The sequence below is a fragment of the Cajanus cajan genome, chromosome 6 (assembly GCF_000230855.2).
Source record: "Cajanus cajan strain Asha chromosome 6, NIPB_CcT2T_4, whole genome shotgun sequence".
Lineage (NCBI taxonomy): Eukaryota > Viridiplantae > Streptophyta > Magnoliopsida > Fabales > Fabaceae > Cajanus > Cajanus cajan.
In genome coordinates, this window is record NC_138522.1 from 4,396,576 (window position 1) to 4,414,888 (window position 18,313).

At 28.6% G+C, this 18,313-nt stretch overlaps 1 protein-coding gene across 1 annotated transcript; it reads right to left on the reverse strand.

Annotated features, from left to right (window-relative positions):
* Positions 1-4,410: 4,410 nt before the first annotated feature.
* Positions 4,411-8,341, reverse strand: LOC109789690 (transcription factor ICE1). The gene is made up of 4 exons (XM_083076563.1): positions 7,452-8,341; positions 6,885-7,109; positions 5,758-5,928; positions 4,411-4,864 (listed from the first exon to the last, which is right to left on the reverse strand). The coding sequence occupies exons 1-4, from the start codon at positions 8,169-8,171 to the stop codon at positions 4,781-4,783; spliced, it is 1,200 nt and encodes a 399-aa protein (XP_082932689.1). The 5' UTR covers positions 8,172-8,341; the 3' UTR covers positions 4,411-4,780.
* Positions 8,342-18,313: the final 9,972 nt, after the last annotated feature.

Below are 18,313 nucleotides of genomic sequence, written 5' to 3' on the forward strand. Positions count from 1 at the left end.
CTCTTGGTGTTTGCCAAGTGAGGTCACTTGAAGAAATGTTTGTGATTATTAATTCTTGGGATGACCACTAGTTGTGGTGGTCAGCGCTTAACTGAATACTTGAGGTTACGCGATAAAGCCGTCTTCTAGGAAGCACCGTCTTCAAGGTCAATTAGCTTTTTTCTTCTTTTGTTAATATAGGTCAATTAGTATCTAAAAAAGACGCATAACTAGTGGAACTCGTTTTCAGCGTCGGTGCTTTAGCAACCGTCCTTATTAGACCCAAGGATTCCATTCATCATTTATAATTTTAAATTCAAAAGGAGACTCCACTAGTGGGATTGTCAGCCAAAACCTCTAATTTACCAATTTTGCTGTAGATGCACCATACTCCTAACTCCTTCATTTCAGTTTCTCCACTACTTTTTGATTTTAAAGGGGATATATAACAAGTGTGTGAAGACCATGCTTCATCGGGGGAAAGAACACGAAAAAAGAAAGTTGCTTTAAAGTTGTCCTTGTTGAAATCTGTACAAAGAGGACAATAGGTTGGACAAACATAAATACAAGGTTAAAACCCTATTTTGGTCTCTTATAATCTTTTTTTGTTTCAATTTAGTCCCTCATTAATTTTTGGTTTCAATTTGGTCCCAAATTAATTAATTAGTTTCAATTTAGTCCTAAATTAATTAATTGGTTTCAATGTGGGACTTCTGTCCAAATTGCTTTAACGATGTTAACTTTTGGCCACGTGGACGCCACGTAGATGCATACGTGGCATCCACGTGGATGAGAAATATTTTTTTTAAAACACCTGAACCCAGAACGGCCCGTTCTGAAACCGGAACGGGCCGTTCTGGTTGCAAAATTAAAACACCACCAGTGAAGCAGAACGGACCGTTCTGAAATCAGAACGGGCCGTTCTGTTTTCAAAACGGGCCGTTCTGAAATCAGAACGGGCCGTTCTAGTTTCAGAACGGCCCGTTCCAGAACTGTGAATAAAATATTCTCTACTTAATTGTGTTTTTGATATTATAATTATACAATTTTGATCTCTAAGGTTTTAATTGAGTAATTTCAGTCCTTAAAAGATTATAATTGTGTAATTTTAGTCTCACAATTTTTAATTGAACAATTTTAATCTCTCAAATATCATAATTGTGAAATTTTAGTCTTTCTCATTAAAAATTTAATAATTTTAAAATTTTAATATATATATATATATAATGTTTTAAAACTATATAATTGTTTGTTTATTTAAATTAACGTATATTTTTTTTCTTAATGTATCAAATGATATATATTTACTATTACTAAATAAATAAAATTTATATATTATTAGTATTTTAATATTACTGATAAATTAATATCAATAATATTTTTACCCTTTTTATAAATAAACTAATAATTTGATAAATATAACTTAATATATATTAATATACTTTTACAAAAATATAAATATATAAGATCAGATATATATTTCTAATTAATATACTTATATTTTTGTAAAAGTATATTAATATATAACAAGTTATATTTATCAAATATTCTTAATTAATTTTATTAAAAAAATATAATAATTAATAAGATAAAAGGAATATCACTTTATAATTTTTTGCAACTTATTTAGATTAAAGGAATAAAATGATAAAAATTAATAAAATAAACATAATAAAATAAAATATAAAAAAAATATTAATATATTTATTTTATTGGATATAATAACATAATTAAAATATAATTAATAATATATATTTTATAAAATTATTAATATTTTATATATAAAAAAATAAAATAAAACTGGAACAGCCCATTCTGAAACTGGAACGGGCCGTTCTGGTGCATTTTGGGTGTGTTAATTTTGCACTTTGGAACGGGCCGTTCCGGATGCAAAATTTGTAACACCCCAATTTCCTTAAAAGGATAATTTTATTAGTAATGGCATTTTCGTAATTATTGATGGCATTTTCGTAATTTTATAAAGGTATTAGGGGCATTTGAGTAACTCGGAACGGGCTGTTCCGAAAGTGGAACGGGCCGTTCTGAGCATCTAAAATAAGCTAAAATTTTAGGTTGGGAACGGGCCCAGAACGGGCCGTTCCAACAAGGAGAACGGGCCGTTCCGGAGGGAGAACGGGCCGTTCTGCTGAGTTTGAGAACGAGCCGTTCTGGTTTCAGAACGGGCCGTTCTGCTTTTTGAGAACGGGCCGTTCCGATTTTGGAACGGGCCGTTCCAGTTGAGAAATTTGCCCACGTTTGAAGGATCCGGAACGGGCCGTTCCGAAATCAGTACGGGCCGTTCCGGTTGCGCCAGGAGGCCTATAAATAGGGCCAAGGGGGGGTGAAAAATTTATATTGAGCAAGAAGTGGTAATCTTAGAGAGAGAAAGAGGAGAGAGAGAGAGAGAGAGAGAAAGAAAGAAAGAAAGAGAGGGAAGAAAGAGGGGATCCAGAGGAGGAGGTCCTGCCCAAGTTCCAACTCCGCCTATCCAGGTAAGGGGGGGAGTGAGAACCTCGCTCAGGGGTGTGGGGATAATTGTTGGATAGTTGTTTGTCGGATTGGCCCCCAATCCTTTGTCGTTATTCTGTTTAATTTCTATTTACTCTACTTTGCTTTTTGTTGAAGGTGCCGTTGTTTTGTCTAAATTTCTATTTACTCTACTTTGCTTTTTGTTGAAGGTGCCGTTGTTTTGTCTAAATTTCTATTTACTCTACTTTGCTTTTTGTTAAAGGTGTCGTTGTTCTGTCCGATTTTCTATTTATTCTACTTTGTTTTTGTTGAAAGTGCCGTTGTTCTGTCTGATTTTCTATTTACTCTACCTTTTTCTTTGTTGAAGTAATAAATGAATATGAAATTAATGTTAACAATACATGAGTTTTAATATAAATAAGAATGCTCTCTGAATCTCTGTGAATACCTATGCGGACCTTATGAGGAATATTGATGACATGACCATGTGAAATATGGACAAATGACATGAGACCTAAGAATTGACTATTGAGACAAACTATGATTATGAGACTATGACAAATGAGGACATGATGTACTAAATGAAATTCTGTAATAAGTTAAATGTTGAGTTCATGAAATAATGAATGTATGACATGCATCATATGCATATCTTATTCCAGGTGTGCCGTTGAGGCCGCATACCAGTGATGTAACCAGGTGTACCTTAGGGTCACCGACAGTTGATGCTAACAAGGTGTACCTTAGGGTCACCAACAGTTGATGATATGCTAACCAGGTGTACTTTAGGGTCACCGACAGTTGATGATATGCTAACCAGGTGTACTTTAGGGTCACCGACAGTTGATGATATGCTAACCAGGTGTACCTTAGGGTCACCGACAGTTGTGCAGGTGTGCCTTAGGGTCACCAGTGATGATATGTGAAACTTCCTTATGGCGCCACATGCATGCATTTATGAGATGAGTCCATGACATCATTGCATGATAAATGAATGTATTTGTAATATTGATGATGTATGTGTATTGTTTACATGTGACTTATATTTGTTGTGTGTGTGTGGGTGCTATCTAACCTTTATTCTTCACCTGAAACTGAGTGAGATGTTTCTCACTCCCTTGTTGTTTTTGTATATGTTTTAAATTATGTTGCAGATGATCAGCATCATGAGGATGTTGGTGATGAGGCTTAAAGGCTTCAATTGGGCATGCTCTGATAGGATGTGACATCGGGGCATAGTTATTTTTAGTTTAATATGTTATTGTTTTAATAACTTTAGTTTCTCTTCTTTGTAATTTCTAACGAAGAAATAACGTAGATAATTCAAGGAAAATGTATGTTAAGAAATTGTAATTTGAACGTTCTTGATAAAAGACCAGAATGAATATCCTTGTTATATTTTATTACATGATTTAGAAAATATAAATTGATTCCTAACTAGGAGGCACTGCCACCTTTACTGGAGTTAATTTATATTTCCTTTATTATTATTTGTATATATATGATTTCTTGTTTTACACTAAATTGTATTGAAAATCTTAACTTCTTTTCTTTTATAATTTCTACACTGGAGTTATGATTTATGAGTTACGAATGTGAATCTTCTACCTTGTGATATTTGAAATATTTGTCAACTATGAAAGATTTTATTTACCCAAAAAGAAGAAAAGAAATATTTTATTGTTACATTTGTTGTATATTAATAATGGGGTAGAGGGTGTCACAAAATTAACACACCAAAAGTGCACCCAGAACGGCCCGTTCCGATTTCAGAACGGGCCGTTCTGGGTCCAGGTGTTTTCAAAAAATTCTCATCCACGTGGATGCCACGTATGCATCTACTTGGCGTCGACGTGGCCAAAAGTTAACACCGTTAAAGCAATTTGGACGGAAAGTCCCACATTGAAACCAATTAATTAATTTAGGACTAAATTAAAACCAATTAATTAATTTGGGACCAAATTGAGACAAAAAATTATTGAGAAACTAAATTGAAACAAAAAAAGATTATAAGGGACCAAAATAGGGTTTTAACCTAAATACAAACTTCACGTCAAAACGCGCCTTCAGAAATGTCCTTGAACTAATTGAACTCGAAATATCATCAACCTTGGGTTCCACATGAACATGTGAAAGGTACCAAACAGTAACTGCTGCTGCCAGTGCCGGGGTAAAATTCATGTGAAAAATTCTTCTACCTCAAATTAAACTTAAGTTATCAGAGCTAGTATCGTACACCTAAATTGAGGACATTACAAAGAAAAAGCTGATTAAACTTTGCCAAATTTGACTGTGAAATGGCATTTACTAGTTTGTTTCTTGCCAAAACTAGTTACATCATGCCATTGTAGCCTGCTGAATCCAAGAGAACTGCTTTGATTTGCTCCGGATGAACATCCTGACCTTCTTTGCATTGCTGAAAGAGAGAAGGATAGTTATAGTCTTTACACAACAATCATCAGTTTAATAGCAAACATGATTTTTTATCAAGTAATTCTAAATCATCCTCCGAAATTCCAAATCACTATTGAATGCTTTTTATATATTTAAGACATTAAATATATCTATGGTTTTCATGTACTACTTTATTCAAAAAGTATTAAGAAGACGAACAATGCTAGTAACTCCCTTTCTATCTCTCTCTTTATTATTGGCTAAATTTACTGAAAATCACAAATTTTAGTTTCCCTCTTGCTTTAGTAGTAGAACCCACAAAAAATTTGTGATTTCCAATAAATTTCAATTAGTAGTAGAGAGAGTGTCTCTAATATTCCTCTTGAGAAGATTATTTGGATAACGTTTTAGTAGTATATAACAAAACTCTTTTAATTCCTATTTACTTCAACAATAAGTGTAACCTTGATGACAACTACAGAGCAAATAATGTTCTTAAGAAGCAGAAACTACAAAACCATTCCAACACTTAAGCCATTAATAGATGTGGAAACCATTAGAATATCATACGCATCTTATAATGGATCTTGACAGTTGACATACCAAGTTCTCTTTAGATATATCTCTTCTCCTATCTATAACAGGTGGGACACCAAGTTCGACTAGATATTTATAACAAGGTTGAGACTGTTGAGGAAAAAATATCAATCAACCTTGCAGCTTGGTAGCAACATGATTTGATTTCCAAGTGATGTACAAAGTGTTTGGGAAACCGTTTAACACTAGTTAAACGGACTTTTTCATCTTTCCAATGCAAAAATATCAAAGCAACTAATGTGTTGCTTTTGGGTTATGTTGAATGTAACTCTAAATCAAACACACATGTAGGTGTTGGTAACAGAATAAAAGTTTTACCTCCGCTCGAAAAATATCCATAGCAAATCCATTGAAACAGCTAATAACAGCCTGCTGAATGTCTAATCCAAGGTTATCCAAAGCCCTCATGGTTGAGAGCAACAGACCAGGTTTGCGGGCACAAAACATGTGGATGTTAACAGCCCTTCCTTCGCGCAGCCGAACCTCAACCTATAATTGCACGCACCATTGTATTAATAAAAGCTTCTATTAAATCACACCAATAGCAACACAAAATGTTGACTGTTCCTATGAGCCTAGTGTTAAAGCAAGATTGATTAGTGTAGAGTTGGTAAACAAGCAAAACTTCACTTCCAAATTATTAAAGCACATAGAAAAATTTGCATGCTGTCATATATCCCACCACATAAATAGATTAATTAAGAACTTACGTATAAGTTGTTTCTAATATATATATATATATATATATTACGTTTTCGTTTATTATTTAATGTGTATAATTTAATTTTAATGGATAGGATTTCGTGCAGTCAATTTTGTGAGGGCTAAGAATCCAGACTCCTATCCCGAATAGCTTGTTGAAATAAGTTTTAAAAAAAAACTGTTTATGGATATGGATCCTATTATAGGAAAATAATTATAATAATAAAACAAAATGAGATAAGCTTCTCCCATAAACTATAATTAACTTGTATATAAATTAAAATTAGTTTTTGGAGAAACTATAATGAAAAAACTGTTACAAATTAACTTATGCAAAAATTAATTTTAATTTATGAAAAGACTCATTTTAATTTACCTCTTTATTTTATTCTGTTGTAAGTGTTTATGGAAAAGTTTATATAAGCAAAGTAATATTATAAGCCATTTTCTCAAATTCTTCGAAACACTTACGTAAGTATCTATGTGATAAGATTAATCTAAATAAGCTCTTTCAAATGGGGCCAGTTTCCAGTAACATTAACACAAAGCAAGGAAGCTTGGTCGAAATGAGTATGTCTGTTTAGATACAAGTTTAAAAGAGCTTTTGAGAGTTTTTCTACTGAAAATAAAAAAGTTTTTTTAGTAAAAGAACCCTCAAACTTTGCTATACACGTATTCAAATAGACTCTATATACATGGAGGCAAAAGGGAAAGATCGGAGAGTGGAGAAGAAACAACATTACCCTAGCAGGTTGGCCATTGGGGCTTGGCAATGAACTGGGGCACAGTTCTTCTTTGATACGGCTGGGCAGTGTAGGAGGAGTAGGCGTCAAAGGATGGAAAGTGGAGACAGGAGTGAGTGCAGAACCAGCAGGAGTCGACTCCAACTCGTTATGAAGATCATTAATCCTTTGCAGAAGCTCCTTAAGATACTCAATTGCATCTCCAAGGATTGAAGCCCTGTCCATCTACAAAGTAATTTTACATCAATTAACTAGGGTCCAATTTGCTTAAACTTCTCCAGAATCACTTATAGAAAAAAAAAAAAAAAATAGCAAGAAAAAATGAAGTAAACTCTTCCATGAGTTAAAATTAGCTTATACATACTTTTACATGCTACCTTTCCAAAATCTTAATTTTAACTTATCCATATAGAGAAACTTATTTCAATTTGTTTTACAGTGATTGTGAAGAAATTTATCCAAACAAGTCCTAAAGGAGTAACAGATGGAGCCAAAGCAAAGCAAGCAATTAAAGTAATTTGACATGAATTGAGGATGGAAATAGGAGAGAAAAGAAGAGTTACTTACTTTGCTAATCTTAGGAACAACGGACCTAAGCATGTAGAGTCTATCATTGAGCTTCTTCCTACGACGTCGTTCGGCCATCAAATTCTTAGCGGGCATTCCCTTCTTCTTGCCCTTGTGGTCGAAAGGAGTGGTGTTCCCATTGGAGGTATTGGCAGCGTTGTTAGCACTAAGCTCATCGAGCTTAGGAGCAGTGTTAGTATTAGTCTGAGTGAAGTCATCAGAGTCATAATTGAAGGTAGCATGGTGAAAGTGGTGGGGCTTGGTGACGTTCTTCCGTAGCGCGGCTCGCTTCTGGAAGAGCGTGGGCTGGGCGCCGGAGGGGGGGAGGGAGTGGAGGGGTCTGAGGAGCTTGGAGCGGTTGAGAAAGAGGGGGTTGTCGGAGGAGGAGGAGGTGGGAGGGGGAGGGAGGGGGGTGTCGGGGAGAGGGAGAGGGAGAGGGTCGAGGAAGGGAAGGTCGAAGGGGTTGAGGTTGAGGAGTAAGAGGTTGTCGGGGTCGAAGGTGATGTCTTGGTGTTGGTGTTGGTGTTGGTACCATTCTTCTTCCACCATGGGCTTCAAGGCGCACAAGTCGTTTGGGAGGAAACCAGAGCTTGTGTTTGTGTCGCTGCTTATCATGTTGTTGGGCCTCGAGTTAATGGGCCACGAAGCAGAAACACAAGCAGAGTTTTCGTCTTCTCTTTCCTCCATCCAGGGACAGGGAACGTTGTTTATTGTGGACATGCCTTTGCACAACAATGGGGAAACACGGAGTTAAAGAGGGAAGATGTTGCAGAGGGAAAAGGGCATTGCTTTTTGTTTCAGATTCAGACGAGGGAGGATCACAACACACTTACCCACTTTTTGTCTCCTTCTGCAACTCCAACAAACTTTTCCTCTCTTGCCTAATTATTATCTATGTCAACTCCATATTAACATTTATATCACTTTCCTTCTTTTTTCCTTTTACCTATATATATCTTTCATCGCACTTCACAATCTAACCCAAATTATATTGCATCATTTTTTTTATTTAAAAGATTTTCATTTAGTACCAACATTAAAAACAAAAATGCAAGATCAAGATACTTTAATAAAAAAATCAAGATTTTGGTGGCCCACTAGTTTCACAATTTCAGCCTCTTACTTAACCTTCACATTCAAAAATTATTGTTAGTAATGTTCACAACATGTTTGGATAAATCTCGGGTTTCAAGTTTCAACACAAGCTGGCGTTATAAAACTTCTTGTTCACCCACGCAATCTAATTCAGTTACTTTTAGCTAGTCATGTGTATATATTTTTACAGTATTTTTCACTCCTCCAAATAGTAATCAAGGTGAAACATATCAGAATCAAAGGGTAATTTAAAAATTAAAAAAAAAACTTTTCAAGTATCGTATATAATCACAAATCAATTGCCTTAAAATTAATTCTATCATACATAGAGTCTTCATCTTTCTTGGCTCTAATGAATGTGTCTCAACTCAACACATGACATTAAAAAAATGAAGGTAGCTTGTTGTTCCCTCTTGGGAATGCCAATGTCATCTCATGGAGTCTATTTATCCATATGCGGCTATGACTATGATTCCATGAGCACGTGAATATTATTTGACAATATATTTTTCAGATGTTGATTTTATTTGATCTCACAAAAACAAGAAGAAACGTAAATGTGCTATCTTTTGGTTCACGAAATGTTCATTTGTTTGATTATCATTCACATTGGAAAGTCTTATCCATTCATAGTATATCTTTTCTCTGGGTTTACAACTAAGCAAAATAGCTTAGCTGTACGTCAAATTGAAGTTAACTCGGGAACCTTGTATATAGGCTATAACATTCTTGGCATGGAAGGTCGTAATTGTACGAATGTTAAAGTTTTGTCGTCGCATGTAAAATGTGGTACGTGACAAGAAAATCAACTTGTCCAATTCTCCAAGCTAGCACTATACTCTATACGAGATACCATATGCAGTATACACCTGTGACTATATTTAATTTGTTTCTCTGTGTAATTTTAATTATCTTGGGATCATAAGTTTATATAATAACTTTGTATTGAGGAAACAGACAATTTGGTACGGAAGGGGGATGCACGAGATTTGCATCACAAATTGATCAACGGATTGAATAATGGATTATGGAGGTCAAGACAAAACCAATAATTATGAATAACATTGTATCGTGTTTACATGAATTGTTATGATGGGGAAAGAATGGGTTCTTTCATGTTTCAAGTAACCTTTTGTGTTTTATCTAACTTAAATAATTATATTGTATCTTCATGCATGCGAAAAATGACAATAAGTAATCGCATTATAAGATTTCAGGTGACTTATAAAATATGTTTTAATCGTATCTATGGTTGTATACATCTAATAAAAATCAATGCTAGCATTTGGTTTTCAAATTTTAGGTACTTATTATTTCTTTAATCGTTGTAATTACTCATTATTTTATTTTATTAGTATCTTACATCTCTCACATTTTCTTTTTAATTGTTATAAACTATTCATAACCCTACTACATTTTTCTTATTTGTCAATTCGAAGTGTATTTCTTCCACTAGCTAATTACCATATAAAAATAGTGCCAACGAGTAAAAATATTCTGCAAATGTACCGTTCTCTAATTATTTTCTTCGTATTATTTAATTGATGGTCTTGTACGTTAAGTATTATTTTAAGGTAGTAATGTTTAAGGAATAAAATATATAATAATATTGTTAAATTTTTTAATAATTATTTTAATATACATATTTAGAATATTTTTAACTAGTTGATTGTTTAAACATTATTATAATAACATTAACGATATATGAACATGAAATTCTTAAAAATGCAATATTTAATGTTACTAATAACTTATTTAATAATTTTATTTGCGTCATCATGTTAATTACAAGCGTAAAGTATCTATTAATTTAAGTTGTCAATGATTATTATTTGTCAAATAATTTAATTAACTACTTTTAGTAATTCTTTTTCTCAATTATATTTTTTCGGTATGAAATCTTAAGGGTTTATTTGGTAAAGGAAAGATGGAGGAGAACATCAATAAGGAAGTGTAAGGAAGTGTGAGAAGGTTAAAAAAGTAATAATTTTTGATAAAAAAAATTTATTAAATATATATAATAAAAATAATAAACAATCTAATTTTTATGATGATAATAATAATAATTTTTATTTAGTATTTTTAAATGAAAATTTATAACTTTCAATAATATAATAATAAATTATTTATTATTTATAAATAAAATTAATTATAAAAAATAAACTTTCAATAATACTAATAAATAAATATAATAATAATAATAATTTTTACCTACTATTTTCAGATAAAATTATTTATAAAAAAAATAAACTTCCACTTTATTTCTCTTTTATTTTTCCTTTACCAAAACACCTTTATTTTTACTTTATTTTTTATCCATTTCTTCATACTTCTCTTCTCTTTTTCTTTTTTTTTTCTTCTTCTTTTCCTTTCATTAATTTCTTTCTTCTTTATTAAACATAAGCTAAAGAATTTGAATTTAGTTGAAGACTAGCGACTTGGTCTATGTTCTTACCAACTTTTTCAGCGACTCTAACTTAAGCAAGCCCCTGAATTCAAGTACATGAAGATGATCCTAACCTACAAAAGATAACCTATAATCAAGTACTGATGTAAGGAAAGCATAGCTTCCGTATTAAGGGAATCTCGGTAAATTGAAGGCATTAATTATCGTTATAGCTCGACCAATCTTTGGTATTAATTTTTAAGATGATTGAGAGTGATAAAGAATATTAGTATTTCCTTTACAGTATAATCCATGTTATACCCAAGAATTCAATATTAAGATTTGAATTGTGGATAATTTGGTTAAACGTTGATGATTCAAATTTTACAGTATGAAATAAAAGAAAAATATGTCATATATATATATATATTATGTGAATGATTTTTGTTAGTGAATGAGATTTTAAAAATAAATAGGCAGATAAGGTTTGTTACTAGGTGGAAGGTGGCAGGAAGAGTTTGAGATACAATAATTGTGATTTCGACATAAGGAAGAAGAAGATGGTAGAAAAGTAGAGAGAATGAAGAAGGGTAATAGTCTAATAGAGAGAGTCTCATCCCAAGTATCTCGTGAAGCTTTTTCTGTCACCGCTGTTACTGTCCAATTGGAACTATAACACCTCTTTCTTTCTTTCTTCCATATATAACACCCCAATTCTTTTTTAATTACTATAAATCTCTTTACAAAGAATTCCATCTTATTATATTCATCAATATCAGAAAATGAATTCTTACTATATATTTATTTTTCAAAAAAAATATATATATTAACATACACTCTATATAAATTCATTATATTGAATTGAACTACCAAACACGTTTATCAATTGATATAAAATTGTTATCGCCTATTCAATTAATAGTTAAATTTGAATTATCGATATATATAAAACTATATTATATATTCAAATGGAAATTTTTTTATCGTTTATATTATCTTACTCAGTCAGAGTAACATTGTCTCTTATATATAGGTTTATAGTAAAAAGTTAAATTCATTTTTTTATGATGAGAACTATTTAGTATAAAATGTAATATATCAAGAGTGCATGGCTGAAACGGTATATGTTTAATTTTTGTTGGTAAAATCTTACGTTTGAATTCTCCTGAGCATGCATGGCATGGTGTATTTTTGTATATATATAAAAAACGATGAAGAAAAATCGAATATGAATTGGTCCCACAAGATATAATTGTATTTACACCATGCATGTGTAAATCTGAGGGAGAATTGAATGCAAGAAATTGTATGATTTGGTGAATGTGTTAGAAATTGGAGTGGGACAAGAATCTTAAATAAGGAGCAGTGAATATAGGGAAGGAAAGATACTGTCCTTTATTATTTCTCCACTAACCTCGTGAACATGGGACATAGAACGTTAATTTGCCCTTGTCTACTGGGTTATGTCATGGTCACTAAATATTTGAATTCTGCAATTGCCTCAACAACTTGTCCACTCATCAATCATCATGCACCTCTTCCTTTGTTTAGTTTCTTTCATTTTGCTGCCCTTCCGACACTTGCCTACAATCCAACCATTTTTCTCATTACCTTATCTCTAATTCCCTTACCATAAACTAATCATATTTATACTTACACTAGGGTCGGCATATATATAGCAGTTCAAGTTGAAATAGTATATATATATATATATATATATATATATATATATATATATATAGTTTTAGATTTGATTCTTAATATGTTCATTGTATTTTTAATAGATAAAAAATTATTATTTATAATAGAAGATAAACGATAAATACAAATGAGAAAAATAATAAGATTCCATAACGGTATATACATATTGATGTATACAACTTTTTCATGTATGTAATTCATTTTTTTCTTCTATGGGTAGAATATTTTCTTCTATGAGCTTTTTTTCTTCCCTCGAAGGAAAAAAGAAGAAATCTAATAATCTTTTGGATCCAGATACTTAAATAATATAGTAACTAATTTTTTTAATAGAATTTAAAATATTATGAAGGTTCTGTTATTTTTTTTTAAATATTTTTTTTAGCTTACACACAGCCAGAATTGAATATAGGATTTTTTGTTAAATAAATTTTTTTATATCAATAAAGTATAATATATTTTTTTAATTGATTGTACAAGAAATTGATTTGACAAAGTTTTTTTTTAATTAATTACAAAAAATTAAAAAGTGTATATATGTTTTTAATTTTTTTTAGATTAATTTTGTTTTAATCTGCATAAAAAAATAATTTTTTAAATTAGTTTCTATATATTACAATCAATTTAGAATATTAATGGATTTTAATTAACCCTTATATATTAAACACAAACTTCTATCTCACACGAAAATATTTTTGAGGACTTTTCTTCAATGAAAAAGATTTGTAGGAATTTCTTTACAATTATTATAAATATAATTTTATATTTAAAAATATTTATGTACACTAATTTTAAATATAATTTATATATTTAAAATATAATATTTAGTTATCATAAAATTTAATTATATAATTAATAAACATGTTTATGCATTTTCACATACTAAAATATTAATATTTTAAATTTCTATCTAGATTCGAGTTTCTACATGAATCGTTAAGAAATCAATCTAAGAAGCCATTGTCTATATTGGTTCATCTTATAATTAATCTAAGACGAAATTATCAAACTTCAGTTGTATTGTTGGATTTTATTTTACTTTTACTTTCACATTTTCAGTTTTCGCACTTTTTATTCTTGTTATTTCAAACTTTTTGTTGTGATTATTTTGTAAGTAATGAGAAAAAAAAACACACAAAAAAAATGATTGAATTGTGATTTTAAGAAATTGTCAAAAAAAATACATAATACATACATATAAAAAAATGATATTCTTGATGTTCTGGAAAACTCTCTTTTCTATATACAATTCAGCTGAGATATATTTATTGCATATATATCAAATTATTATATATTATAAAATTTAATAATATAGATATTGATAACTTAATCGTCAAATTTTTCGTTTCACTTGATAAATTTTATTATTTTTTTGTTGCTATATACCAATATCTATATTATTAAAGAATATAATATTTAATAATTTTGTATATATTCAATAAATATACCCTACGCTTTTGTTGAATTAAATATAGAAGGAAAAAAAAAACATTAAGAAGGTCATATAATAATATAATAATATATATATATATATATATATATATATATATATATATATATATATTCCCATCTTATAAAATGAAGGTACTTGATTAAAATAGTAATAAGGTTACTTCTTGTCTTATAAAAATTATTTTACATAGTAAATAAAAGGTTTATTTTAAGAGTTAACCACCTAACACTGTTAAATGTAAAGTTTTCTTACACTGACAATTAATTATATTTTTTAATTGTATCATGTCACTGTTAAAAGTAAATGTATTTATAGTGATATGACATAATTAAAAGATATAATTGGTTGTTAGTGTAAAAAAACTTTACACTAATAATGTATAGATGATTAACTTTTATTTTAAAGCGAGAAGATAAAAGAGTTAAAGATCATCGACAAAGTTTTTAAGTCAGTTACTTTTAACAATATTACGTTCGGTCTTTTCTAAATTATATCCCATTAGGATTTTTACTATCTCAAAATTAATACAAATATTCTTTTTAAGAAGTTTCTTTAGGCTCCACAACGAGTATGCATTATCTTGCTTTTATTATAATGACAAATACATAAGATTAAGTACAAATATTTTTGAAAAAAATGGTACTAGAAAGGTTTTAAAAAAAAACATACAAGATGACAAAAAAAATACTTTTCACATTTAGGTTCATCTCTTCTTCTTCTTCAAACTTTTGGTCTATTTTATAATCATCATAAAAGGTGGTTATTGTAAGACTATTATGTCATCACAAAGCTTTTTTAATCAATTACAAAAAAATTAAAATGTGTCTATATATATTTTATTTTTCTAAAATTAATTTTGTTTTAACTTACATATATAAAAAAAGTAACTTTTTAAATTGGTTTATATGTAATGTATTTTAATCAATTTCTATATATTAAGCACAAATTTCTATTTTTATTTATTAGTAAAAATATTACATTAAATCTAGTTGATAATGCATAATTATTTGAATATGTCACTTTTAAATATACTATTGGTGAAATAAACTCTTAAAAATTATACGACTAAAAGTAATAATTTTAAATGTAAAGGATAAAAATAAATTTATTTTAAATTTAAGGGATTAAAAATATATTTAAATATTTTATATTATTATTATTATTATTTATTCAATTTGTTATCTGTCATCATCTTGTTAATGTAACTAAGTTTATTTTCATGAATTTTTTCAAATTTAACCTTTGTTATACTCTCAATTTTACAGTTTGAGTAGATGAATGAGTCAATTAAATTAATGAAGGAAAAAAAAGAACTTTGGCTGATACAAAAATTGGTTAATCTAATCCAAAATCGAGATAAAAAAAAAAAAAAAACAATGGCTTTTTTTTTTGAAAAATTTACTTTTTTATTTTCTTAATGTTTTAATTTAATAATTTAAATAAAAACAGTTATTTAATTATTACACATGAATATAAATTATTTTGTCAGTTATTATTCAATTTGATTTTTTCATTTTTAAAATATTGATATAATCTTAATTTGATCAAAAGAACAATATTGATTTTTTCAAAAAAATAAAATGATCAAATTAAATATTTAAAAATAAAATGATCAAATTAAATAATATAAACAAAGGAAAAAAATAATTTAGCCTGATCTTAATCATACTCTTTGCTAAATCATTTTACTGGGTGAAAATCCATTGCTCCTTCTATTCTGTACTATAATAAAAAAATCACATTTATTGTAAAAATTATAAACAAATTTTAATTAATTTTTTCACATTTAGTAATTTTTTTTAAATAGATGACATTTTAATTGTATTATTTCTTTTAACACTTATAATGAGAACAATTTAAAAAATATATTGTAAAATTAATAAAATTTAATACAAATAAATTTTTTTAATTTCTTGTAAAGATAAAGGTTATTTTTCACTTATATATTATTTAATTATCTAATTTCTAATTAATAGAGATTTTAGAATAATATATTTGAGCCTAACTCAACTCTACAAATTTAATTTGTAAGACGAGGGTTTCTTGCTTTTACTTCCACGGTTCCACCTCGTCATTTTTTAACTTTCCAAAAACTTAATCTTTGAAATTTGATGAGTGATAATTTCAAACTTTTATAAAATATTACCAGTAACTTTTAAGAAAAAAATATATAAAATCTCTAAATATTTGTTAACTTTATTTTTAATTTTTTTTTAACTTTAAAACAAATTTAAATAATAAGTCAGGTGAAAGATTAACTAAATCAAATAATATCTTTGATAATTACCATATTCAGCTGCTGAAACGATGAGAACATATGGGAAATGCACCATAAAACAACTTTGTGTCTTTATTGTTCTTATTACTTATTTTCAAAGCTCCAACCAAATTTCTTTTATAATGGAAAGTTGCAATTAAATCACAAAAAGATAAATCGAATAATTGTTCATTTGTAAGATTGTTGTTTATTTCTTTTTGTAAATAACAACACTTAAGTGGATGATTAATTGGGTCTAAAGAAAGAGTATTATGATGACTTGTATTGTTGGTAAAGTAGGAACATGATGCTGTAGTTGCCTGGGAACTTATCATTGGGTCGATAAGCTAAAATGTGGCTCAAGAAAGGTTGGGCCGCCTTATTGAATTCGGCCCATGGATATCAGTTATTCAGCTAAATAATCATAAGAAAAATAAAGATTTAAAATTATTTTATTTGAAAAGATATTGTCTTATGTATTTATTTATAAGATTTTTAAAAAAATTATTAATATAATAATATATTCTAAAAGATATTTTAAGATAATAATTTATTTATCTATTATTTATATTCTTGATTTAATTATTTAAATATTTCTGTATTTATCTTTTAAAATAATTTATAATTAATTAATTAATGGATAATATATTCTTAGAGATACAATTAGATATGAATGATTTTTATTTTTATTTTTAAATTAAAAATTTGTGAGGTTAACTAAGATAAGCTTTTGTGAATAGGTTATGTGTGTGAATAAAGGCTAGGGTTTTTTTAAACACTTTAGTAAAATTAGGCTTGTCTTATTTCATAAAAATATGATTGTGTACTCAGTAATTATAATTTTGATTAATTAAGAGATCTTTATAAATAAGAATGTTTGTAGATAAGAAAAACAAAGATTTAAAAATATTTTTATTTGAAAATATATTATCTTATGTATTTATTATCTATAAGATTTTTTTTATAAAGATTAATTAGGATAATAACATATTCTAAGTGATATTTCAAGATGATAGTTTATTTTCTATTATTTTCAAAAGCATATTCTTGATTTAATTATTTTGATAATTGTGTATTTATCTTTTATAATATTTTCTAATTAATTAATTAATTAAGGAATAATATATTCTAAGAGATACAATGTGATATGAGTGATTTTTATTTTTTTAAAACTTAAAATTTGCAAGGTTAACTAAGAAAGGCTTTTGTGGATAGGCTATGGGTATGAGTAAAGGCTATGATTTTCTTTTAAATATATTACTAAAATTAGGCTTGTCTTTTCTCACAAAAATATGATTGTGCATTCGATAATTTGGAGAAGTAAGAGAACTAGAGACGACTGAAAAGGAACTCAAAAATTCAAACCAAGATTTTAACATTCATCAAGGTAAGGAAGAATGAGAACACTGTTCCAGAGTATATGGTAATTGTTGGATAGCAGGATTGATTCTTAATCCATAGGTTCTATGCGAACGTATGTATGAGGGTGAGGAATTAAAACCAAACTCAGTGTAAATTTGTCATGAAATTGTGATGTTTTGATTATGATATATGCATGTGTTGATGTGTTGGTTTTATGAATTGTATGTGATTATGACTCTATGAGTGATTGATTATGACTCTTTGAGTGACTGTGGGTTCTTAGAAAATCCTAATGGTGTGTTTAGATGATAAAATTTTCAAATTCAAGGAATTTAAAATTATTGGTATTTGAATTTCTTTGATTTCAATTTCTATCATTCTTAAAATATTTTGTTTGGATATGATATTTTGATTCTACCACGATTAAATTTATTTGTAATATCCTAGTTTTTCTAAAAATATTAAAAGATATTTTAATTAAATAAATAATTTATATAATTATATTAATTTTTTTAAATGGTTATAATTATTTTTGTTAATTAAAGAAAGATTTGTGAAATTATTTATTAAGTTAATTATTAGGGATATAAGTAGATTTTATTTGCTTGCAT